Source organism: Macrosteles quadrilineatus, unplaced genomic scaffold (assembly GCF_028750875.1).
Source record: "Macrosteles quadrilineatus isolate MER2022 unplaced genomic scaffold, UCM_ALF_1.0 Scaffold_3__2_contigs__length_128488019, whole genome shotgun sequence".
NCBI lineage: Eukaryota > Metazoa > Arthropoda > Insecta > Hemiptera > Cicadellidae > Macrosteles > Macrosteles quadrilineatus.
In genome coordinates this window covers 69,957,648-69,979,665 of record NW_026542596.1, presented here as the reverse complement: position 1 = coordinate 69,979,665, position 22,018 = coordinate 69,957,648, and the positions used below count along the sequence as shown (strand labels likewise).

At 36.2% G+C, this 22,018-nt stretch overlaps 2 protein-coding genes across 2 annotated transcripts in view; both read right to left on the bottom strand.

The window, feature by feature from the left end:
* Nucleotides 1-8,396, bottom strand: part of LOC128988768 (autophagy-related protein 16-1-like) — a 204,403-nt gene extending 196,007 nt beyond the window's left edge. Inside the window, exons 1-2 of the mRNA XM_054410386.1 lie at nt 8,208-8,396; nt 2,710-2,983 (exon numbers count right to left, since the gene is read on the bottom strand). Coding sequence (XP_054266361.1) covers nt 2,710-2,983; nt 8,208-8,322 — 389 coding nt within the window. The 5' untranslated portion in view covers nt 8,323-8,396. The remainder of the gene's footprint in view (nt 1-2,709; nt 2,984-8,207) is intronic.
* Nucleotides 8,397-15,040: 6,644 nt separating this feature from the next.
* Nucleotides 15,041-22,018, bottom strand: part of LOC128988725 (solute carrier organic anion transporter family member 5A1-like) — a 70,698-nt gene continuing 63,720 nt past the window's right edge. The window contains exons 14-18 of the mRNA XM_054410315.1: nt 21,322-21,494; nt 18,353-18,545; nt 17,552-17,740; nt 17,129-17,283; nt 15,041-16,792 (exon numbers count right to left, since the gene is read on the bottom strand). Of these exons, the coding sequence (XP_054266290.1) occupies nt 16,686-16,792; nt 17,129-17,283; nt 17,552-17,740; nt 18,353-18,545; nt 21,322-21,494 (817 nt within the window). The 3' untranslated portion in view covers nt 15,041-16,685. The remainder of the gene's footprint in view (nt 16,793-17,128; nt 17,284-17,551; nt 17,741-18,352; nt 18,546-21,321; nt 21,495-22,018) is intronic.

Here is a 22,018-nt window from a genome sequence, read left to right as displayed (position 1 = left end):
AAAAATTCTCACTTTTGTTAATAGTTTATAAATTTTTGTGGTGTCAACTTCGCCACAGCTGTCTAGCCTATTCCTTACTTTTAGCGAATTTCCCATATAGGGAATAAGCTATTACCGTAGTACTCATGGTAAGACCTGGACGCGGGACCGATTTTTTTTTTCGTTTTGAGGTCCCTAGAGGCCAAAAACACCATCCGTTCAAATTCATATATATATATATATTTATATATATATATATTTATATTTATATATATATATATATGTGTCCGTCAGCACGATAACTCGAGCAAAAATGATCCGATTTTGATGAAATTTGGTACAAACGTGTAAACCTACGTCTATTCGAACGAGTTCGCGATCCAGCATGATCGGACCATGGGAACGGGTGTTTACGGGGGGTTTTATGGGGTAAAAATAGGTTTTTCCCAATTTTGACCCAAAAAACATAAAATTTAGCAATTAATTTCCAAACCATTTTGTAGAGCTTCAAAAAACAAATAATTTAGTATATTGAAGCGTTATTATGCGCCTAATGGTTACGGAGAAAATTCCATAAGATTGTAAATTTAAAATTCCAATGTTATTCTTATGGAGAAAGAGTAAACTGTTGTAGTTTGCTTGTTTACGAACATATTTTGATCAAATTTGGAAAATGTTTTTATTTCTTACTAACTATTAACATTTTACAAAAAAAAAACAGTTTTACCCTCCCTGATGCAGCAAACCTAAGTACTTGTTAAACTAATTCTATTTAAATCGGGAATAAATGTTATATTTTTAAGTAGACATTTCAGTGTAAATCCAATCAGTCAAATGGAAATTCGCTTAGTCTGCAGGTTTGCTGCGGCGGGGGTATATTTATTTTTTTTATTTTAATACTTATTTTGTAAGAGCTGTTAGTTTATTGCTAAAATAAAATGTTTTATTTTGTTTCTGTTATGATGTAGCAGAGTTCATTTTTATTTCGCCAGTAAAACGTTTGCATTAGGCTATAATTTATGTTCATATAATATGTAGGGGTGTATTATTTTGTGTAGATATAACATCACTATACGGTATGTTCTTCACTGTAAAATATTTGTCAAAAACAAAAATTTCAATCATAACTACAAAACACTCAACAAAAATAACTTTGTAATTAGAAATAATAAAAATTAGAGCCCTAAAAAAATGACTGTCGATGCAGGACATGAATTTTTTAAACTAGGTGTGCGGTTTTAGGTCCGCCAATTGAGCAGAGCGTACCGGTACAAAATAGTAAACTAATAATATTTATTTTTTTTCTAAATATAATTTGAATTAGAAACATGTAACATAACGACTTAAGAAAACTTGTAATCATCTTCATCATACGAGTACCGATCACTTACTCTTATTATTTATGCTAGTTAGTAATTCTCTCTATAAAAAATGGCTTAACTAGCCCTGAGAGTTTGTGAGCGGTTTGTGCTCGTAATATACGCTACACAAGATTTTTCCTACCACCATAATATTAACTTATAATAAACCACAGATTAACTTTTTAGTTAAAAATAACTTATATAAAATTGCATTTAGGTTATGTTAGCTTTTTTAAGGTTAAGTTATTTGTTTACCGGTTGTTAAGTAATGTACTGGATCCGTGGATATAGTTGGTGTAGAAATGACAACTGTGAATCTGCTGATTTAGCCAGCGAGAATGATCCATTCCCGCTCTAGAGCGGCAAAGAGCTATTCTGTATACTGTTTACAGGTATGGCAATGTGATATTATAATACGATCTGAGCAAGATCGTATTATTGACTAGTAATTTTTAAATGTTATTGATGTTTATAAGAATTTTATCCTAATTATCTGTTCTTTTTTTTAACTATGTTACCTATAAAAAACCTTGGCTGGTTCCATGTTGATTCTGTCTAATTTATTGTTATCACTCAAATGTTTAAACTTGTTATCATTTTCTTTGTCCTGAATGTTCATTAAATTAGGCTAGGCCTAATAAATTTGTTTTGAAGTTCATAACTTATATTGCATTAATAGGCCTACAAACATTGACTTTGTCTATATTACATCATTTAAATGTTTAAATATTGATTGATAATTTCCATGCAGTGGTAGAAAAAACATTCTCCGTCAAATAGTCCCACTGATTAAGATTGCTCAGTAGCTTACATGTTTCGTTGGGAAGACAACATTTTCAAATCTTGGATCTCGTCAAGAACGTAATTAAAACCACCAAGACACGAACATAAAAACCTTAAAAATTGTACATATACACAAACATTTAGATAACACTATCATTATAATACTGATTTCGTCCGGCGTGGCCCGGGGTTTGTTTTCAGAGTAGTTTAAAATGATACATGCATTATCAAATTGAAATTTGTTTGTTGAAAAAACTTGCTCACTGTTTGTCGAAATAACCCTAGTAAGTTTGGCTCTAAACAATAAGCCTATGTTCAGCAGTTGTAGAGTGATACAATTACAAAGTTTGCATAAGGTCTGATCTCAAGCTTTGCGTTTTTAAATTCCGTTTATTAAAGAAACAAAAACAGTCCAGTTTCATTTATTGGATCTAGAATCAATAAACTCTATAAATGAGGAATGTGGCAATATGTGTTAGAATAAACTACTTAGTGTTTTCATCCGTGGATATCAATGGTGTAGAATAAATCATGAATTCAAGACAATGATAGGTTAAGGTGGTATTTTCTAGCCTTTGTCGCTTACCTAAGTTCGAGTCTAGAAATATGTTTTTCTTTCTCCTGCAGTTTGTTGTTGAGATCAATGATCAACTGAGCGTTCTCGCTCCTCCGCTTGTGCAGCTCCGTCAGCTCCTCTTGCTGACTAAGAATCTTGTGTTCCAAGGCAGATATCTTGGTGAAGTCCCCTCCACTGCCGTGGGCCCCGGGAGATTGACTACCTTGTCTCAGTTTCTCTATTTGGATGTTGAGATGTAGATTTTCATTCCGCAACGATAACGTTGTGTCAAATAGTTGATTGTCTGGAAAGAAAATTTGATAGCATGTACATAAAGATGAATTAATTGAGCGGAGCGAGCGAAGCTCTTATACGTCGACTTTTATGCATTTCGTAATACGCAAACTCCTCCTAGACGGCTGAATCAATCGTTTTCAAATTTTGGATGGTGATAAAGACCATATCGGTGAGTGCCAACATCTATAAGGCGTTAAAAATAACTCTCAGGAATCCGCCCCACTGGGTCTCAAAGTTTCAATGTAATCCTTATGGAAGCAGTATTTGACACATAAACAAAGACAAAGACACATAAACAAAGATCAGCTGTTGACTTTTGAATGCAGTAGATAAAGAAATAGCTGACAGCATTATTCCACAGATATTAGAACAGAAACGGTAGGAATCATAAATATAATCAAATGACGACACTAGCTTGAGGTCCGTGACGTAGGAAGTGCTAAAGGATTTACTAAAGGTGAGCAGTCTGGAGTGTGGAAACTGTTTATGACGATTAGATTTAGGTATCTGCATTCCTAAAATTCTATGGGAAGGGAGGACAATGGGTCCGCGACGTAGGAAGTGGTGAAGTAAGTACTAAAGGTGAGCAGTCTGGAATGTGGAAACTGTTTATGACGATTAGATTGAGGTATCTACATTCCAAAGATTATTAGGGAAGGGAGGAAAACAGGTCCGCGACGTAGGAAGTGATGAAGGAAGTAGTCAAGGCAAGCTGTCCAGAGTGTGGGAACTGCTTATGACCATTATATTAAGGTATTTGCAATCCTATGATGCCATGGGAAGGGAGGGAAACAGGTCCGTGACGTTGGAAGTGATGAAGGAAGTAGTATAGGCGAGCCGTCTGGAGTGTGGGAACTGCTTACGACCATTATATTAAGGTATTTGCAATCCTATGATGCTATGGGAAGGGAGGGAAACAGGTCCGTGAGGTAGGAAGTGATGAAGGAAGTAGTAAAGGCGAGCAGTACGGAGTGTGGGAACTGTTTATGACGATTAGATTAAGGTATCTGCAATCATAAAATGCTATTGGAAGAGAGGAAAACGGGTCCGCAACATAGGAAGTGATGAAGGAAGTAGTCAAGGCAAGCTGTCCGGAGTGTGGGAACTGTTTATGACGATTAGATTAAGGTATCTGCAATCATATAATGCTATGGGAAAAGAGGAAAACGGGTCCGCAACGTAGGAAGTGATGAAGGAAGTAGTCAAGGCGAGCTGTCCGGAGTGTGGGAACTGTTTATGACGATTAGATTAAGGTATCTGCAATCATAAAATGCTATGGGAAGGGAGGTAAACAGGTCCGTGACGTAGAAAGTGGTGAAGGAATTAGTAAATGCGAGCAGTCCGGAGTGTGAGAACTGTTTATGACCATTAGATTAAGATATTTGCAATCCTATGATGCTATGGGAAGGGAGGGAAACAGGTCCGCGACGTAGGAAGCGGTGAAGGAAGTTGTAGAGGCGAGCAGTCCGGAGTGTGGGAACTGTTTATGACGATTAGATTAAGGTATCTGCAATCATAAAATGCTATGGGAAGGGTGGAACACGGGTCCGTGACGTAGGGAGTTATGGAGGAAGTAGTAAAGGCGAGCAGTCCGGAGTGTGGGAACTGTTTATAACGATTAGATTAAGGTATTTGCAATCCTATGATGCTATGGGAAGGGAGGGAAACAGGTCCACGACGTATGAAGTGGTGAAGGAAGTGGTAAAGGCAAGCAGTCTGGAGTGTGGAAACTGTTTATGATGATTAGACTAAGGTATCTGCTTTCCTAAAATTCTATGGGAAGGGAGGAAAATGGGTCCGTGACGTAGGAAGTGGTGAAGGAAGTAGTAAAGGCGAGCGTTCCGGAGTGTGGGAACAGTTTATGACGATTAGATTAAGGTATCTGCATTCCTAAAATTCCATGGGAAGGGAGGAAAACAGGTCCGCGACGTAGGAAGTGGTGAAGGAAGTAGTAAAGGCAAGCAGTCTGGAGTGTGGAAACTGTTTATGATGATTAGATTAAGGTATCTGCATTCCTAAAATTCTATGGGAAGGGAGGAAAACAGGTCCGCGACGTATGAAGTGGTGACGGAAGTAGTAAAGGTGAGCAGTCTGGAGTGTGGATACTGTTTATGTCGATTAGATTAAGGTATCCGCAATCATAAAATGCTATGGGAAGGGAGGGAAATGGGTCCGTGACGTAGGAAGTGGTGAAAGAAGTAGTAAAGGCGAGCGTTCCGGAGTGTGGGAACTGTTTATGACGATTATATTAAGGTATCTGCAATCCTAAAATGCTATGGGAAGGGAGAGATAAGGTCCGAGACGTATGAAGTGGTGAAGTCAGTAGTCAATGTGAGCTGTCCTGAGTGTGGGGTCTGTTTATGACGATTAGATTAAGGTATCTACAATCTTAAAATTCTATGGGAAGAGAGGGAATCAGGTCATCGACGTAAGAAGAGGTGAAGGAAGTAGTAAGGTGAGCAGTGTGGAGTGTGGGAACTGGAAACCGTTTGTAGCAGTTAGATTAATGTATCTGCAATGCTGAAATGCTATGAGAAGGGATGGAAGCATCCCCACGACATTGAAAATGGTAAAAGAAGTAGTAAAGGCTAGCAGTGCGGAGTGTGGGGATTGTTTGTGGCAATTAGATTAACGTATCTAAAATACTAACTTGCTATGGAAAGTGATGAAAACAGGTCCACAATGTAGGAAATGGCTTAGAAAGTAGTAAAGTATGAGCATAGTGTGAAAACCTTCTGTGGCAGTTAGATTTATGTATCTTTGATCCAAAAATGCCATGAGAAGGGAAGGAAACAAGTCTATGACGTAGGAAATGGTGAAGGAAGTAGTAAGGCTTGCAATGCAGAGTGTGGGAACTGTCTTTGGCAATTACATTAATGTATCTGCAATCCTAAAATGCTATGGGAAGAGAGGGAAATAGGTCCACGACGTAGGGGGTGGTGAAGGAAGTAGTAAAGGTGAGCGTGTTGAGTGTGGGAATGGATGTATCTGCAATGCTAAAACGCTATGGGAAGAAACTGTAGACTGTAGGTTTAAATAATTACGAAGCACGAATCGATACATATCTCGATACATGCAATTGCTTACAATAGAAATTTACAACTGAGCTGACAACAGGTTATTTTTACTCCATAGAGGATAAAAACCATTTTTACTTCCTAAAGAGTAAAAGTGCTACTTTAGACCCGCAACGCATGCATTAAAAACGACTGGTATTACTGCAGTATGACCAAAACAATATAATATAAACCCTTGATGACTCCGTTCAATTTTGTGGATGCCTCTGCAAACGCCACCTAGTATCAAGCTTATTGTGCTGTGATCATTTTTTGTGTGCTTTCAATAAACTTAATTGGAACTTTTTTTATAGGTAAGTTAGTTGTCTATTCATTCCTCCATCCTTAATACCTACATTCCTAAGCCAGGTAAATGTAGGCCTACACTATTTTTTGTGTCTATGTTAAGATGTGTTTTGTATTTGATTTGCAATAGGCAGCTATGACAAATCGTAGAAGGAGATATAGGCTAGGCTACTTCAAAATGTAGCAGCCACCACAAATTGTATAGGTGCCAATTACTTTATCTTTATATTATTTCTAAGTTTAACTCGCAAGATGCAAATTAAGAATAATACATGTCAGGTGACTTAAAAACTTAGGAATTAATGTGACTCTTGATGGACAAAACATGTTGTAACTTAAAGCCCATGTGATTATAAACAACCTTTTATAGGCCTATATGTTACACATGAATAATGAATATAAGTTTACCATATATAGTAGGTTCTTCTAAGTGGTAACATTGGCAGCTTTTTAGGCAGTAACTTACTTTGATATTAATTTATGAAAATTGTTTTAGGTTTGAGGGTAGCATGACAATAAGTTAAGTTTGAAATTTAGAGGAACATTTCATATTTATAGGCCTAAGTTATAATGCGTAGAGAGCTACCCAATGTTTCCATATGGCTAATCTGCAGGTAGGGCCTAACTTATTTTCATCAATAGGCATTGATGATTAAGTTAATAGGCAAATGTTTATTAGTTATTTTTTGTGGAATCCCCACCATCGTTATTTCGTTACGTTTTTGAAAAAGAACAATCCAAACCCTCGTGTTGTTACTATAGCCATTTAATAAGAAAGTATTAAAAGAAAGTAGCCTATCTATTAGCCTTTTGTTAGGTGGTATTGTTAATTGGTTTCCCAATGACAAATACAATCTGATTCCAGAAACAATCTCGCTTAGAATCTAACCAGTGACCTTTAGATTTAAAGGCGAGCACTAAAACCACTTGCCCACCAAGTCACAATTTTTACAGGCTGCACTTTACTTGACGTCCTACACTCATTCGAATGAAAATATTGATCGATATATCGATTGCTTCATTCGATATATCGTTTGGTTAATTAGGTAGGGTTAACCTAACCTAAGTAACTAACCAAACGATATATCGAATGAAACAATCGAATGAAAATATCGAATCGAAAAAACAATTGAATGAGTGTAGGACGTCAAGTAAAGTGCAGCCTTTTTACAATAAAGCTTAAGATATTTAATAGGCTATTAAACTAAAATCATAGGTCTGAATAATGTGTTGAAATTTCAAGATGTCAAGGATGGGAAGAAGTTTTGATTGAATAAAACACTATTACAGTAGGCTAGTCACCATCAATAGGCCTATGTATAGGAAGGATGTTGGGTACAGTTTCTTAACAGGGCTATGCTAATATTGATTGAAACTATAGAATTGAAAATATTGGTTAATAATCGATATTTTTAAATATATCTATTATAAAATTGAACTATCATAACCTAACCTAGAACCAACCAAACTTGCTGATAGTGAAAAAATCGCATGAAGGTTTACTAATCGAATCGATAGTTTCAATCAATATTAGCATAGCCCAGTTAAGAAACTGTACCCAGGATGTTCAACTTGGGCTACTCTGAGGTCTCTTGATGACTCTACCAATAACTTAAACATTGGCCTTCATTTGTTTATAAACTGTACCAGATGCTCATAACCGATGAAGTATGGTCTTTTATTTACTGTACTGAATTTAAACCCCTTTATAAATGGGCGTTGTATTTTCAGGAATTAACTTATTGTAGTTATAACCTAGCTTTCAAATGAAAGTTATTTGACAACCCAATTTTTAAGAGAAAGCGAAAGTTTTTGTTTGTAGGTTATGTTTAGTGAAAGATGCCTCTGATAGTAAAACTGTAAACTTACGATAAGTTATAAGATCTTCAAAACATTTGCACTGCTGTCGGTTTCGGGTTTGTAATTGAGAAGATATATTTTCTCTCCAATCACCTTCAGAACCAACATCATTACTAAATGCCATTTTTACTTTACTCAAATGTTAAAAATTCCAAATAAACACAGCCGACCATCACTAGAGATGAATTAAATAATCTAGATTTCCTGACTCGTCTGTACCTGAACCACAACAAAACTCCTACTGCAAATTCTGTCTGCTGTAGGTTAAAACAGATGTGTCTAGAAACAGTCTACTAGAGATATCTCGATTGATAGTCGATAGACTCGAATGATCACGGCCACCGAATGATACATAGTGTACATACATACAGGTCCTACATGATATCATGATACATGTCCGTAGTCCTTTGTCGTAAGAAATTGAACAAATGAGGATAATTTTATTATTACAACCTGCCTAAAACTAGTTCTGTCACCGTTAGAGTCAGAATCGTTTATTGCCATATTAATAAAAAAAATGTACAGGGCAAAATTCACTAAAAAACTAAAACCATGTTTTATCTATGCTAAAACAAATAAAATCAGACCCAATCTTCTATCAATCTATCTATATATTAATAGATAAGCATGTTTCTTTAAAACCATTTTTTCTCAGCTCGTGTACATCGCAGGGAAAATCAACGCATACTGTAAGAAATGATATTTTCCTGTAGATGTGCAGAATCCCTTTATAAATAAAAAAAGGCTCATCAAACTTGAAAAATTAATTAAAAAATTAATATGTGCTACATGAGTTGCCAAGCTAGTGGTGAAATAACAACAAAATATAAACAGATAATCAAAATACAAATTAAATAAATTCCAATCAAATATTTATTTACTGAGTGGAGTGAAAGTAGAGAAGTCTGTACATTCACATTGCATAATATTTTGGTCGAGTTTACGACCGCTGAACAGTGGACGACCTCTAGTATATTTTTAAATGGCAAGCATGTTTCTTTAAAACATTTTTTCTCAGCTCGTGTGCATTGCAGGGAAAATCTACGCATTACAATTAGAAAGATATTTTCCTGTAGGTGTGCAGAATACCTTTATAAATTTAAATAGGCTCAAAAATAAGAACAAAAAAGAGTTTTAAGTTTGAAAAAAATAATATGGGTCTTATAGGTTGCCAAGCTGGGGACGAAATAACAACGAAATATAAACAGAAAATCAAAACATATGAAATAAATTCCAATCACATGTTTTTTTTTAGAGCGTGGGGTGAAAATAGCCAAGTCTGTAGGCCTATACATATTTTTGGCCGATTTTTCGACCACTGGACAACCTCTAGTTAAAATAAAGATAAGTTAGATATCTTATCAACTATTCCCTCAAACCATGCTTCCGCCCCCTCCCCCTACCATCGTAGCAGCGCGCTCACCGGCCACAATAAGACTACCCCAATATACGTGTCCTGCCAGCTGTTTTTGTAGAAAAGTAATGGAAAATTGCATGCTGCATCAACAAATCTAATAACATTTTAAGCCCTCTTTTACATACTTTTTGTCTCCCCGTTTTCATGCAAAACGCGATTCTGTTTTGCATACATTAAATAAATGCAATGTATATATGTATCAAGCCAGAACAGTCATAATCACGTTTTGCGGCGCATAAACGGCACACAAAAACGTCCGTATACAAGGGTTCTTTATAACGCTTTTCAATGTACACTTTTAGTCAGATATACAATCACAAATATTTTATTCACAAAACTGTTATATTTTAAAACTAAATTAATCAAAACAAAAAAAGTTATTTGTATAAAAAAGTATGTGGATCTGATCTGACTAAAAGTGTTCAATGAAAAGGTTATAACCATTATACATACCGTATTACCTTATTACCGATTCTTCATCTTTTACCCCATGGGGGATTTATGGCGTCATTAAAAATATAAAATCACTTATTTACACATATATACAATTAAAACTAAGGCTGTGGACAGGCATACTTCAGCCTAGGCCTAATAGAGGGTCTTCAAAGTACTCCTTCAGCGAGTAGTAGGCTTTGTCTTTGAGATACGCTGTAACCATCTTAAGGAGTTTCCTTTTTTCAAGGTGCAGGATGGAGTTTGGCAACTTATTGTATATATTTATTGCTCCATTACTGAAGGCTTTCTGAGTCCTTGACAGCCTAACTCTAGGGAAATCTAGTCGGGTACGATGCCTAGTAAGATGTTGATGTGTTGCTGCTCTGGTAGGAAACTCCTCGATATTGTCTAACACGTATTTAATGCAGGCGAGGATATATAATAATACTAGTAGGCCTAATAATATAAGAATGAAATTTCAGTTCAGACATGTATCGATTTTAGAATTTAAAAAAAAACCGTTAGAAATTTAAAAAATAAAAAATCTTCTGGATGGGATGAAATTCCTATTGAATTAATTAAAAATGTCATAAACCATATTGCAGAGCCTCTGTGTCTAATAATCAATCAATGTTTTGATGAAGGAATTTTTCCCTATCAATTAAAAAATGCTGAGCTGAAACCACTTTTCAAAAAAGGCTCAGTAATGGACCCTGATAACTATCGTCCTATTTCAATAGGTACTCCCATCTTTGTCTAAAATCTTTGAAAAAATTGCTTACAACCAAATCTATTCATATTTCGAAAATAATGATTTATTTACCAATAAACAATATGGTTTTAGATCTGGGAAAAACACTATATCTGCTGTCTCAGATTTCATAAATCAGGTTTCTGATGGCTTGGATGGGTCTCAGAGCACAGCTGCGGTGTTCTGTGATCTATCCAAGGCATTTGATTGTGTAAATTACAATATATTAATGAGTAAACTTAAATATTATGAATTTTCTGATATGGCTTTGTCTTGGATGCATTCATATTTGACTAACAGACATCAAAGAACAATAATCGTAAAAAATGGTAAAAAATGTATTTCACAGTGGCTTAACACTAAATGTGGGGTTCCGCAAGGGTCAATACTAGGCCCCTTGCTATTTTTAATATTTATAAATGACTTACCTCGAAATGTATCGTCTAACCTTATCTTATATGCTGATGACACTACAGCAATAGTTAAATCAAATAATTTGCAAAATCTTAAACAAGAAATCAGTCTTTCTATTCTTAATTTATCTAATTGGTTTACAGCCAACGGGCTAAAACTTAATAATTCTAAAACACAGGTGATGTTATTTCAAACAATTCAGAATAGGCAAAACTCCACTGTTGAATTATCTTATGATAATAATATTATATCCTTTACTGAAAATGCAAAATTTTTGGGTTTAGATATCGATAAGAATTTAACATGGAAAACACACATAAAAATGGTAGTTGGTAAATTAAATACGGCTTGCTTTCAAATGTATGTTTTGAGAAATGTAATAGATTTAAAAACTAAACTCACAGTGTACTATGCAATGTTCTTTTCTGTCTTGCAATACGGGATTGAATTATGGGGAGCAACTTCTTATTCTAAAGCAGTTTTCAAAATTCAGAAGAAATTTATAAGGATTTTATCATTTATGCCTAAAAGAACCTCATGCAGAGCTTTATTTGCTAAATATGAGATATTAACTTTGCCTTCACTTTATATATTTAAAATGATGGTGAATTTTAAAATTAATTATCAAATGTACAATGATAAACAAATCAGTCATCCATATCTTACACGCTCAAAAAATTTTCAATATCCAAGACATCGCCTTTGTTTATATGAAAGATCTCCTTATTATATGGGATTAAGGCTTTACAACAGTCTACCCACTAATTTTAAAGAAATTAACAGTATTTCAAAATTTAAAAATGATTTCAAACGATACCTTTTACAGAAAAATTATTATAATATTTCTGATTATTTAAATGATAAGTAAATATATTTTAGTTTAAGCTATGTGGATTTTAGTTTTGTTATGTAACTTAGTGTTTAAGATCTCTGACAATATCACCTGTTTCACCAGCTAACGCTGGATCTGTGAAATGTTTTGTGATAATAAAGTAATATTTCATTTCATTTCATTTCAGATATCTCTAGGCAGATGATACCACCTTGCTCTCTTGTCACAGTGACCTTTTGCATTTCAAGTCACTATGGTCAGAAACAGTCAACACTGCTGCTGAGTGTTTCTCAGCCACAAGTTTTCTTTTGAATTAATAGGAAAGAAACCCAATAATTTATGTTTTGCCTAAGACCTCTTCAAGATAATATCCTATTATAGGCTCCCTGAAGTTGAACTATGCTGAAGGTATCATTTCTGGGAGTCCACATTGACAATCAGCTGACTATGTTTGATCATATACCACATGGTTCTCTGTACTTGGTTCAGTAGAATGATATTCCCTTTTCGTAGACTTAATGATTTATTTCATATTAGTTATATAAGATCTGTATGTTTTGCTTTATTTTACTCTGCTTTGAACTATGGTAGTCTACTTTTTTTGCTTTAAATATTTGGAAGAAGACTTCCTGGAAGCATTGTCAAAACTAAAATCCTTCACAAAACATTTGTAAGTAATCTCAGCCCCTTTGAAACAAACCAGCACAAAGGGTAATAAGTGGCAAAACATAAATAAGAACATAATTTATTTACAAAGACAAAACATCAGTGCTCTTCAAAAATCAATGAAATTATAGTATACTACATAACTAAAAACGTTACAAATCATAACATAATATTAAGTACCGTACATATAGAGACCAAAACACTATTGATAATAATGTATTTCAAATAAATAAAGGTTTCAACACCAAACACAACAGAAAAAAATACAATAAATTATGTCATACATTGTCTTTCATAGTTTCATTAGCGTTTTAAGAATATCACAATTTGAAAAGTTAAGATAACCAAATACTGATGATCTGATTCCAAGGAACATTGTTGGAAGCTCGGTTATCAAGTAAACAAACAACATTCATGCTTTATTCAGTGGTGAATGAGACAACAATGTGAAGAATTATGATCTGCAATCTCTCGATACAAAAGTAGACTACATGACAAATTTAATGTTCAAGACAGAAAACATTCAGATTAATTCCTATTAACACATACATTGTGCAAAAATTCCCAATGTCCAAGATAAAAGAAACGTCCCTTTCATGCTGTTGTTCATATAACTTACAATTTTTTTAACGTAAAGAATTGAAGCCATTACTTTCTGTGTTATCACTGATTGGATTGTAATATTTTGGAAATATTCATGGATATTACTTTAATGATTTAACTGTTATACAAATTTCAAACATGTTCAATCTATTCAAATTTCTTGCATTTAAAATTTATTTTCCATTAGATGTTTAATTTAACTTAATCTGCTGGGGTATTGTCTAAGGCCCTAAGGCTTACTAATGCATCTGTGAACCATATTATTTAAACAGATAACAATCAAATCCATAAACTTAGATTTGTAAAGGGTTTGATGTCCTAGCTACCATTTGATGTATATATCGTGGCAATTACACTGAATAGTTATTTAAAACAACGCTACATAATGAGACTGAAGTATTTTTTCAGATCCAAGCAAAACTGAAGGAAGTACAAATGGAAATTCACTTAGTCTGCAGATTCGCTGCAGCAAGGGTATTATTGTAAATAACAGGTTTCCCTTTGTTTTTGATTAAAGAGATGTTGTACAAGTGCAACATTTAATAGCTTGAATTTTGTAAAAATAATTTACCCATTACTTCATGGGTCGCCGGAAGACTGCCCCCCGGACAACTACCCCCCCCTCGTTGCCATACTGTTCTAAACTAACCTAACCTAACCAACCAAACTTGCTGCAACATTTCAAGATTCTGTTTGAGATTCCCCACATGCCTTTTCTGTTGTCAAACGGAATTACTCGAATTAAAAAAATAACAATTAAATAGCATCACATTTTGCTAGAGGGGGGGGGGGGGTAGTATTCGAGTCGTGGACACGGCTCCAATATTGGTTAGTTGGCAGATTTCGTGACGTCACGTTTCACCTGGGGGGGGTAGTATTCTGCATCCCCTACTTCATCACTTAGCCACAAACCCCACAAGATTAAATTTCTTGCTCACAAGGATTATTATGCTCTAAATTTTAAAAGCAAGCTTTATTCTGAAACGTAAACATATTTTGTGATTTAAATCAACAAAAAAAAAGACTTGTTCAACAACATGCTTTGATAATTTAAACTACTACTTAAATTGTCTATTTCAAGCAATGAGGGAATGATAAATATATGCTAATTCAAATTCACTAACTAAAAGCGTAGTGAACATTATTCAAACCGATACAAATATATTTCACAATGTATAGTTACCGTTTTACTTGATTTTCTAAAGTGATATTTAAAAAATATGCCTATTCTTTTTTAACATTATGTCGGTTAACAGATATTTTAAAAATCTAAATCTTTAGTGAGGCAAATGTTTTGATATATTATGAGCTTATCTAAGTTTGTACAAAAGGAAGATCAACTTTCACTAAGTAGGCCTACTACTAAAATTACAAAAAAACCCTTAAACTAATTAACCTATAAAGAGATTTTTTCTAAGGTAAAATATATGTAACAGTCCTTCACAATGTTTGATTTACACATGTCATAAGGTTTATAGAAGAGTAGAACTAGGAAGTGAGTTTATAGAGGTTTTGTGTGCTTGTGTAACTTAATTAACGATAAACATAAACACATTGTGTTTAACATCTTCATTTAATTAGATTGCAGTTCAAGTTTCATTACCAAACTGCAATGTTCCAAAAGGCTAGGTTTTTGTTACCCATTCAACATTTAAATGACCATTTACCCTTGTGTGTAGCATAGCACTTAGCAAATAGTATAGAGGCTTAGTAAAACGACTAGAAAAATATCATCGATTGTATTTTACATAGTTTGTTAATTTATATACCTGTACTTATAATTCAATTTCTGACAACTTTTGATCATGAAAATTAGTTCGTGTAGTAAAAAAAAACAATATAGCAATTCTGTGACATAGAGACAAAAAATATAATGAGTATTTGTCTATGATAAAATATGATTGAATCGATAACTATAACCAGTTTTGGAGTAACATATAGACTACTGTTTTCAGTACAGAAAAACTTACTATATTTGACAAAAAACAACGCTTATAAGCAGCCTAAAGCCTTTCTGAACGATTCTAAAGGTATTTATAATGATCATAGCATATGTGATAAATATTTGGTACACTTAAAATGTAATACATTTTAGAGTTTATACAAAAAAATCTTGCGATCTTTGTGCTCCAACTTAGTTGAACAATGATAGTGTTTTGATCAGGTAAGGTAAGTATTAATCTAGTAGCAATGTATAATTTATTACAAAAAACATAAAAATAATTACTTACACAATTTATTTTCTATTTGGATTTTGCTCAACTTGTGAACGTAAACTGTCAAATCACCACATAACCTATAAGGTATAAAAAATTGATAAAAATAGGAAACAGCCTATAATAATGAAAGACACTACCGGAATATGATAATTAAAAAAATTAAAGAATTGATCGAGATGAAAGTCTAACACTCAATTTCTTCATATTCACTACCACATCACACCAATCAATACAAATAAATATACATTTAGCCTACCGAAACCCTTCAACGTGCAGATATTGGTCCATCTATCAATTAGTTAAAAATAAAAGTTAACATTTTTATACATTATGTACAAATTTGCCAACAATACGGTTCTAGATAACAGAAATATCACAATTTCATCACGACTTGACTTGAACAGAAAATTGAAATATATCAAGAACACAACTGCATAAGTACTCATTTCAAGTTTTCACTTGGAGATATAACGTGAAGCGTCGCTCTCAATACAATTTGTAACAACACTAATAATTTAACTATTTTGTTCAAAAATCACGTATTTTTAACCCTTTCTTCGCTTTTAATTTAATTTACTAAATCAAATATCACATAGCTTTTAAGGAAACAATATTAATTGAAGTTAGTAAATCCTCCTTAAGCCATGTACAGAAAATAACACAGCTAAAAATTGGTTGAGCAAAAGTGAAATTATGAAACGCTAGAGAATGAAGTGAAGATGATACTTAAAAGCTAAAACTATAAGTTTGTTGAACTGTGTACTCTGATCAAGGTTGATAATAAGATTAAACGTTCAACAAACTTTATAAACATTCAGATATGAACTCTAAGATTTCATCCTTGACAGTCATTTCAAGACACAGAAAAAAAAATATTGTACGATAAAAAGCTGTGAAAAATTACACCACAAAAGGGTCGACAGCTAACAAATCTACCGAAGCGGTTGAATTGTTTAAAATGTGAGTCAAAACCGCCGTGAAGCACTCTCAAGCATCGTTACCGTAGTACTTTAAATTAACTTTTCCGTGTTTGTAAAAAAATTACAAAAATGTAAACTACCGTAATTTAAAATAAAAACGAAAGTTTGTGCTATAAAAACCTATTAGTGCTAGTCTGTACAAAAAGAGGCGACGCTAGTGCAGCAGTGTTTCACGTAGATTCTCCACTGGTTGACTCTGGTTGACAGAGGGGGGCTCGAGGGGGGTCGTCACATGGAGAACTGGCTGCTGACAGTGTGGGGGGCTTCTCCTCAAACACTGTAACCAGAAAAGCTCATGATGTGTATGCGGAATTAAAGAACTTGGATTGTGTAGAAAGAGAAACTTTGTAATGTAAGGGCGTCAAAGATTTTACTGTTAGTATTAACAGGTTTCCTACATTCAGCTGTTTACTCCGGTAAGTTTTTTTTCACGTCCAAGAATGCTAGTCTCAAACCTGGAACTATTTTTACACCTTACTTTAAGTTCAGCCTATAGGGTCAGTGCATTATAACATGTATAGTCAATTGGTGATTGGGGGTTTGAGCCCAGGTTCTAAAGAACCAAAGTTCTGCTCTAGACCAGCTCGCTCCCAATATTACTGGTGAAACTCACGTTTGTCCAGACTGATGATGGAGCCGGAGGTGACCAGATCCCCGACGGCCGCAGTTGGTTGGTCTTCCAAGTGTTTGTGTCTTCTGATCAGCCACCAATCCACCAGGAACAGCGACAACGCTAGGATCTTGATACCACAGCAGAGTCCCACATACCTGTAATGAGACTACAGTCTTACAAACTCATTACAATACCACTGATATGTACACAACAGTCACTGATATGTACATACAAGCATACATGTACATTTCTTAAGGTAAGCCTGCTTATCCTATTCTTTCTCTCCCCTATTTTCAGGCAATAAGCCCTTTCTCTTCAAACCTATCTCGTAAATATATTATACTTGATTTAACCTGGTTCTGAACACCTAATATAGTATTTCTGTACAAAAAAAGTAAAGGAATTAGGAATGCATGTTCTGACCTGTAACGGAACTGCTCAATGTCGTACAGCAGACAACGCCCAGCCTTCTCTCCACAGGTAGACTTCCAGAACAGACAAGTGGAGTCTATGAGGTTGCCAAACAATATAGGAGCAGGGATATAACCAAACAGACGGAAGATCACAAACTGCATTCCTAGGGCAAACGATCTCTCCTCCTCATTGACTGACCTGTAAGCATTAAATGAATTAGAAAAATTAAGTTGACAAGCAATAAGGCAAACTAAAGCACTGAATCACTCTATTCCATGGCTATTTCTGCCCAAGTTGAGATTTGGCCGCAACAACAACTGCTGTCCATCTCTCTATCTTGTCTTTTCCACTGCTGCCCCCACTTCTACAGTGTCCTTCCTTAGTGACACTATCCCACATCTTTTCTTGGGCATTCCTATGGCCGTTTCCCTTCTGCCTTTCCTACAATTGCTTCTTCTGAAATGACCAAAGCACTTAACACTGTTAACTTCATTTGGTTGCTCTAAGTGAGTAAGCTAGCAGGACATCTAAAGCCTTGAAAGTTTAGCTAAAAGAGAATAAATTCTTTCAAGAAAATGTTTAGAAACAAGATATTTTTAAACATCAAAACAGCTGTATGTGGTATTCACTCCACCACAGGGCCAATCATTCATTGATCAGCCCCTTCCTTTCTTACACAAGACTTTTTACCCTTCATTGCACTTTTAGGAATAAAAAAAAAGTTTCAAGATCAATAATTTGGTTGAGAGTGCAAGATCAACACATATTGCCTACAAATTTATTTATTAATTTACCTTTTGGATCCCTTACCTCAGTACTATCATGAGAAGAGGCATTTGCGTTACAGCGACCACAAACGTCATAAAGAACAACAACATGAGAAATGGGAAGATAGTGCGACAGGAGGAATTACAAGGTCCTGCAGTAGCTACAGGCACAACTGTCACCTCTCCCAGCTCTGAGGAGAACGGAGCAGTAACTGAGCTCAGGTTACCATGGATACCTGTAACACAACAACAGTATGAGAAATGGGAAGATAGTGCAACAGGAAGAGTTGCAAGGCCCTGCAGTAGCTACAGGCACAACTGTCACCTCTCGCAGCTCTGAGGAGAACGGAGCATTAACTGAGCTCAGGTTACCATGGATTGGATACCTGCAATGCAATACATCAACAATATGAGAAATGGGAAGATAGTGCAACAGGAGGAATAATAGCCATAAAATCAATGTTAATTTCGTTAATTTCAAACAGCGGCTGAAGAGTTATTTACAATCTCATAATGTTTTTTAAAATACCAAAGTGATTGTAATTCAAATATCTAGGGCACTGAGGAATTAGAAATTTTGTCATAGTTTTAAATTGTTTTATGAGTTAGAACGTCTAGGCTCCAAGGACTCTTAAACTTCCAGTCAGATCAGGTCTGAAATGACGACTTTGGTAAGTACTACAATCAGTTTGAGTTTGTACAATATTATTGAACACATTGTCTTTCACTATCGTATCTGAGGGCGAAATAGTTTTTTCTTACCATGGATAAATTGTGATCGTCCCCTGCAGTCGTGGAGGAATTGCGAACGACTCCTGCGGTTTTAATGAAATGTTTTTAGTTACAGTGAAATCAAGAACAGGTTGTCTAGTTTATTTCCATTATAAAATTCAAGACTAATTCCAGACTTTTCAAGACTAATTCCAGATTTTCCAAGACTAGTTTTTTCAACAATTAGTGGTTGTTGATACCAAAATGCATCGATTCTCGATTCTTGATACCGATACCAATTTTTATTGCTTAACAAAATTTTCTGAATAATACTACACCAACCACTGTCTTTGTCATAAAGTAGTATTATGATAATGTGGTGTTTTAAGGTAAAGAAATAATGCAGCAATAAAAAATTCTAACTAGCAAATATGTTTTTTTTTTATCATGAAATCTTCCGCGTACCGTACGTTTAGTCATGCGGTTACAGAAACGTGATCGTCATCGTCCGCTATCACGGCAAAATCATGAACATTTCCCGCGGCCTTGTAGCCATCAATGACATTATCGTCGTCTTCCGCGGTCTCAGAAACGTCATCGTCATCGTCCGCGATCGCGGCAAAATCATGAACATTTCCCGCGGCTGTTTGGACATCACCGTCATCTCCCGCGGTCACGGAAACGTTATCGTTGACGTCCGCAATCACGGCAAAATCATGAACATTTCCCGCGGCCGTGTAGACATCATCGTCGTCTCCAGCGGTCACGGAAACGTCATCGTCATCTCCCGCGATCGCGACAAAGTCATGAACATTTCCCGCGGCCGAGCAGATATCATCGTCGTCTCCCGCGGTCACGTAAACGTCATCGTCATCTCCCGCGGTCACGGAAACGTTATCGTTGATGTCCGCAATCACGGCAAAATCATGAACATTTCCCGCGGCCGTGTAGACATCATCGTCGTCTCCCGCGGTCACGGAAACGTCATCGTCATCTCCCGCGGTCACGGAAATGTCATCGTCGTCGTCCACGATCGCGACAAAATCATGAACATTTCCCGCGGCTGAGCAAATATCATCGTCGTCTCCCGCGGTCACGGAAACGTCTTCGTCGTCTCCCGCGGTCACGGAAACGTCATCGTCGTCTCCCGCGGTCACGGAAATGTCATCGTCGTCTTCCGCGGTCACGGAAAAGTCATCGTCGTCTCCCGCGGTCACGGAAACGTCATCGTCATTTTCCGCGGTCACGGAGACGTCATCGTACTCTCCCGCGATCGCGACAAAGTCATGAACATTTCCCGCGGCCGAGCAGATATCATCGTCGTCTCCCGCGGTCACGGAAACGTCATCGTCGTCGTCCGCGATCGCGGCAAAATCGTGAAAATTTCCCGCGGCTGTTTAGACATCACCGTCATCTCCCGCGGTCAAGGAAACGTTATCGTCGTCGTCCGCGATCGCGGCAAAATCGTGAACATTTCCCGCGGCTGTTTAGACATCACCGTCATCTCCCGCGGTCACGGAAACGTTATCGTCGTCGTCCGCGATCACGGCAAAATCATGAACATTTCCCGCGGCCGTGTAGACATCATCGTCGTATCCCGCGGTCACGGAAACGTCATCGTCATCTACCGCGGTCACGGAAACGTTATCGTCGTCGTTCGCGATCACGGCAAAATCATGAACATTTCCCGCGGCCGTGTAGACATCATCGTCGTCTCCCGCGGTCACGGAAACGTCATCGTCGTCGTCTACTATCGCGGCAAAATCGTGAACATTTCCCGATGCCGTGTAGACATCATCATCACTGGCTTTCGCGGTTACGTAAACGCAAGACGACGATCGCGGCAAAATTATGAAAATTCCCGACTTTGAAATCAAATTCAAGACTAAATCCCGACTTTTCAAGACCATTTTGAAATTCAATACTAATTCCCGACTTTCCCGATTTTCCCGACTACTAGACACCCTGCAAGAAAGACTCTTGCAGTCAAATCATAATAGTGAAAAGTTCATGAGACCAAATCGTCAGCCGAAAATCAAGAATCTTGGACACGTACGATATGAATTATCTGACTTATGCTTTCGCATAAAATTATCTGGCCGGAACCGATCTCTCTGGCTAACTGTTAAGTAGAAACAGACTCTGTCCACAGACCCTTAAGTAGAGCCCAGAACCCCTCGTATCAAAATGTGTGTGAAAGCATTTAATCGTTAGAACAGGGCACTCTGGTCAATGGAAAAAAAACAAACCTCAGCTCCAAAGTCTAACACAAATGTAGAGTAGTAAGATTGAGGTACATACAGGCACAGTTGGTGTAGTTGGAGCGAGAGCTGAGCTCCGTACAGCCGGCGTGACACGGACTGAAATATGTGAGGCCGTTGTTGCCACACACAGGCTCTACGTCCGTAGTATGACATTCACAGCCAAAGTTACAGGCCGCAGTGAGGTTCACTTGGAATGGCTCGGCTCTGGAGCTGTATCAACACAAGCTATTAGCAACAGCCACTGTAGCAAAATAAAAAACTATAAATAAATAAAATAATGATAAGTTAAAGACAATTTTAACTCAAAATGAGCGACAAGCAGTATACAAATGGCGACCATAAGATAGTAGGCATTTTAAGCCAAGTATGAATGGAGATGAGTGGCACGATCTTGTATTCTTGTTAGTGACTAAGGCAGACATATTCCTTGGATACAGCTGATAATTAATAGCCCATACAGCCAATGGCAAAATATTAAGTAGCACATTTTACACCTAGCAGGTCCAGGTATAACTTAAACTCCATGAATAGTGGGACTTATTCTTAATTGAATAACTTCTAATCAAGTTCTTTACAAATGTTTCTTGTACTTTAGCAAATTTTGATAAACAGTAGTAGGTCTAAACTTATTTCTTTGCGCTTTTTAATTGGCAAACCAAGAATTTGTTATGCCTCTGATAGAAAATTAAAACTAAAACAAACGAAAATTAATAAATGGTCCCAGGAAGTCGATA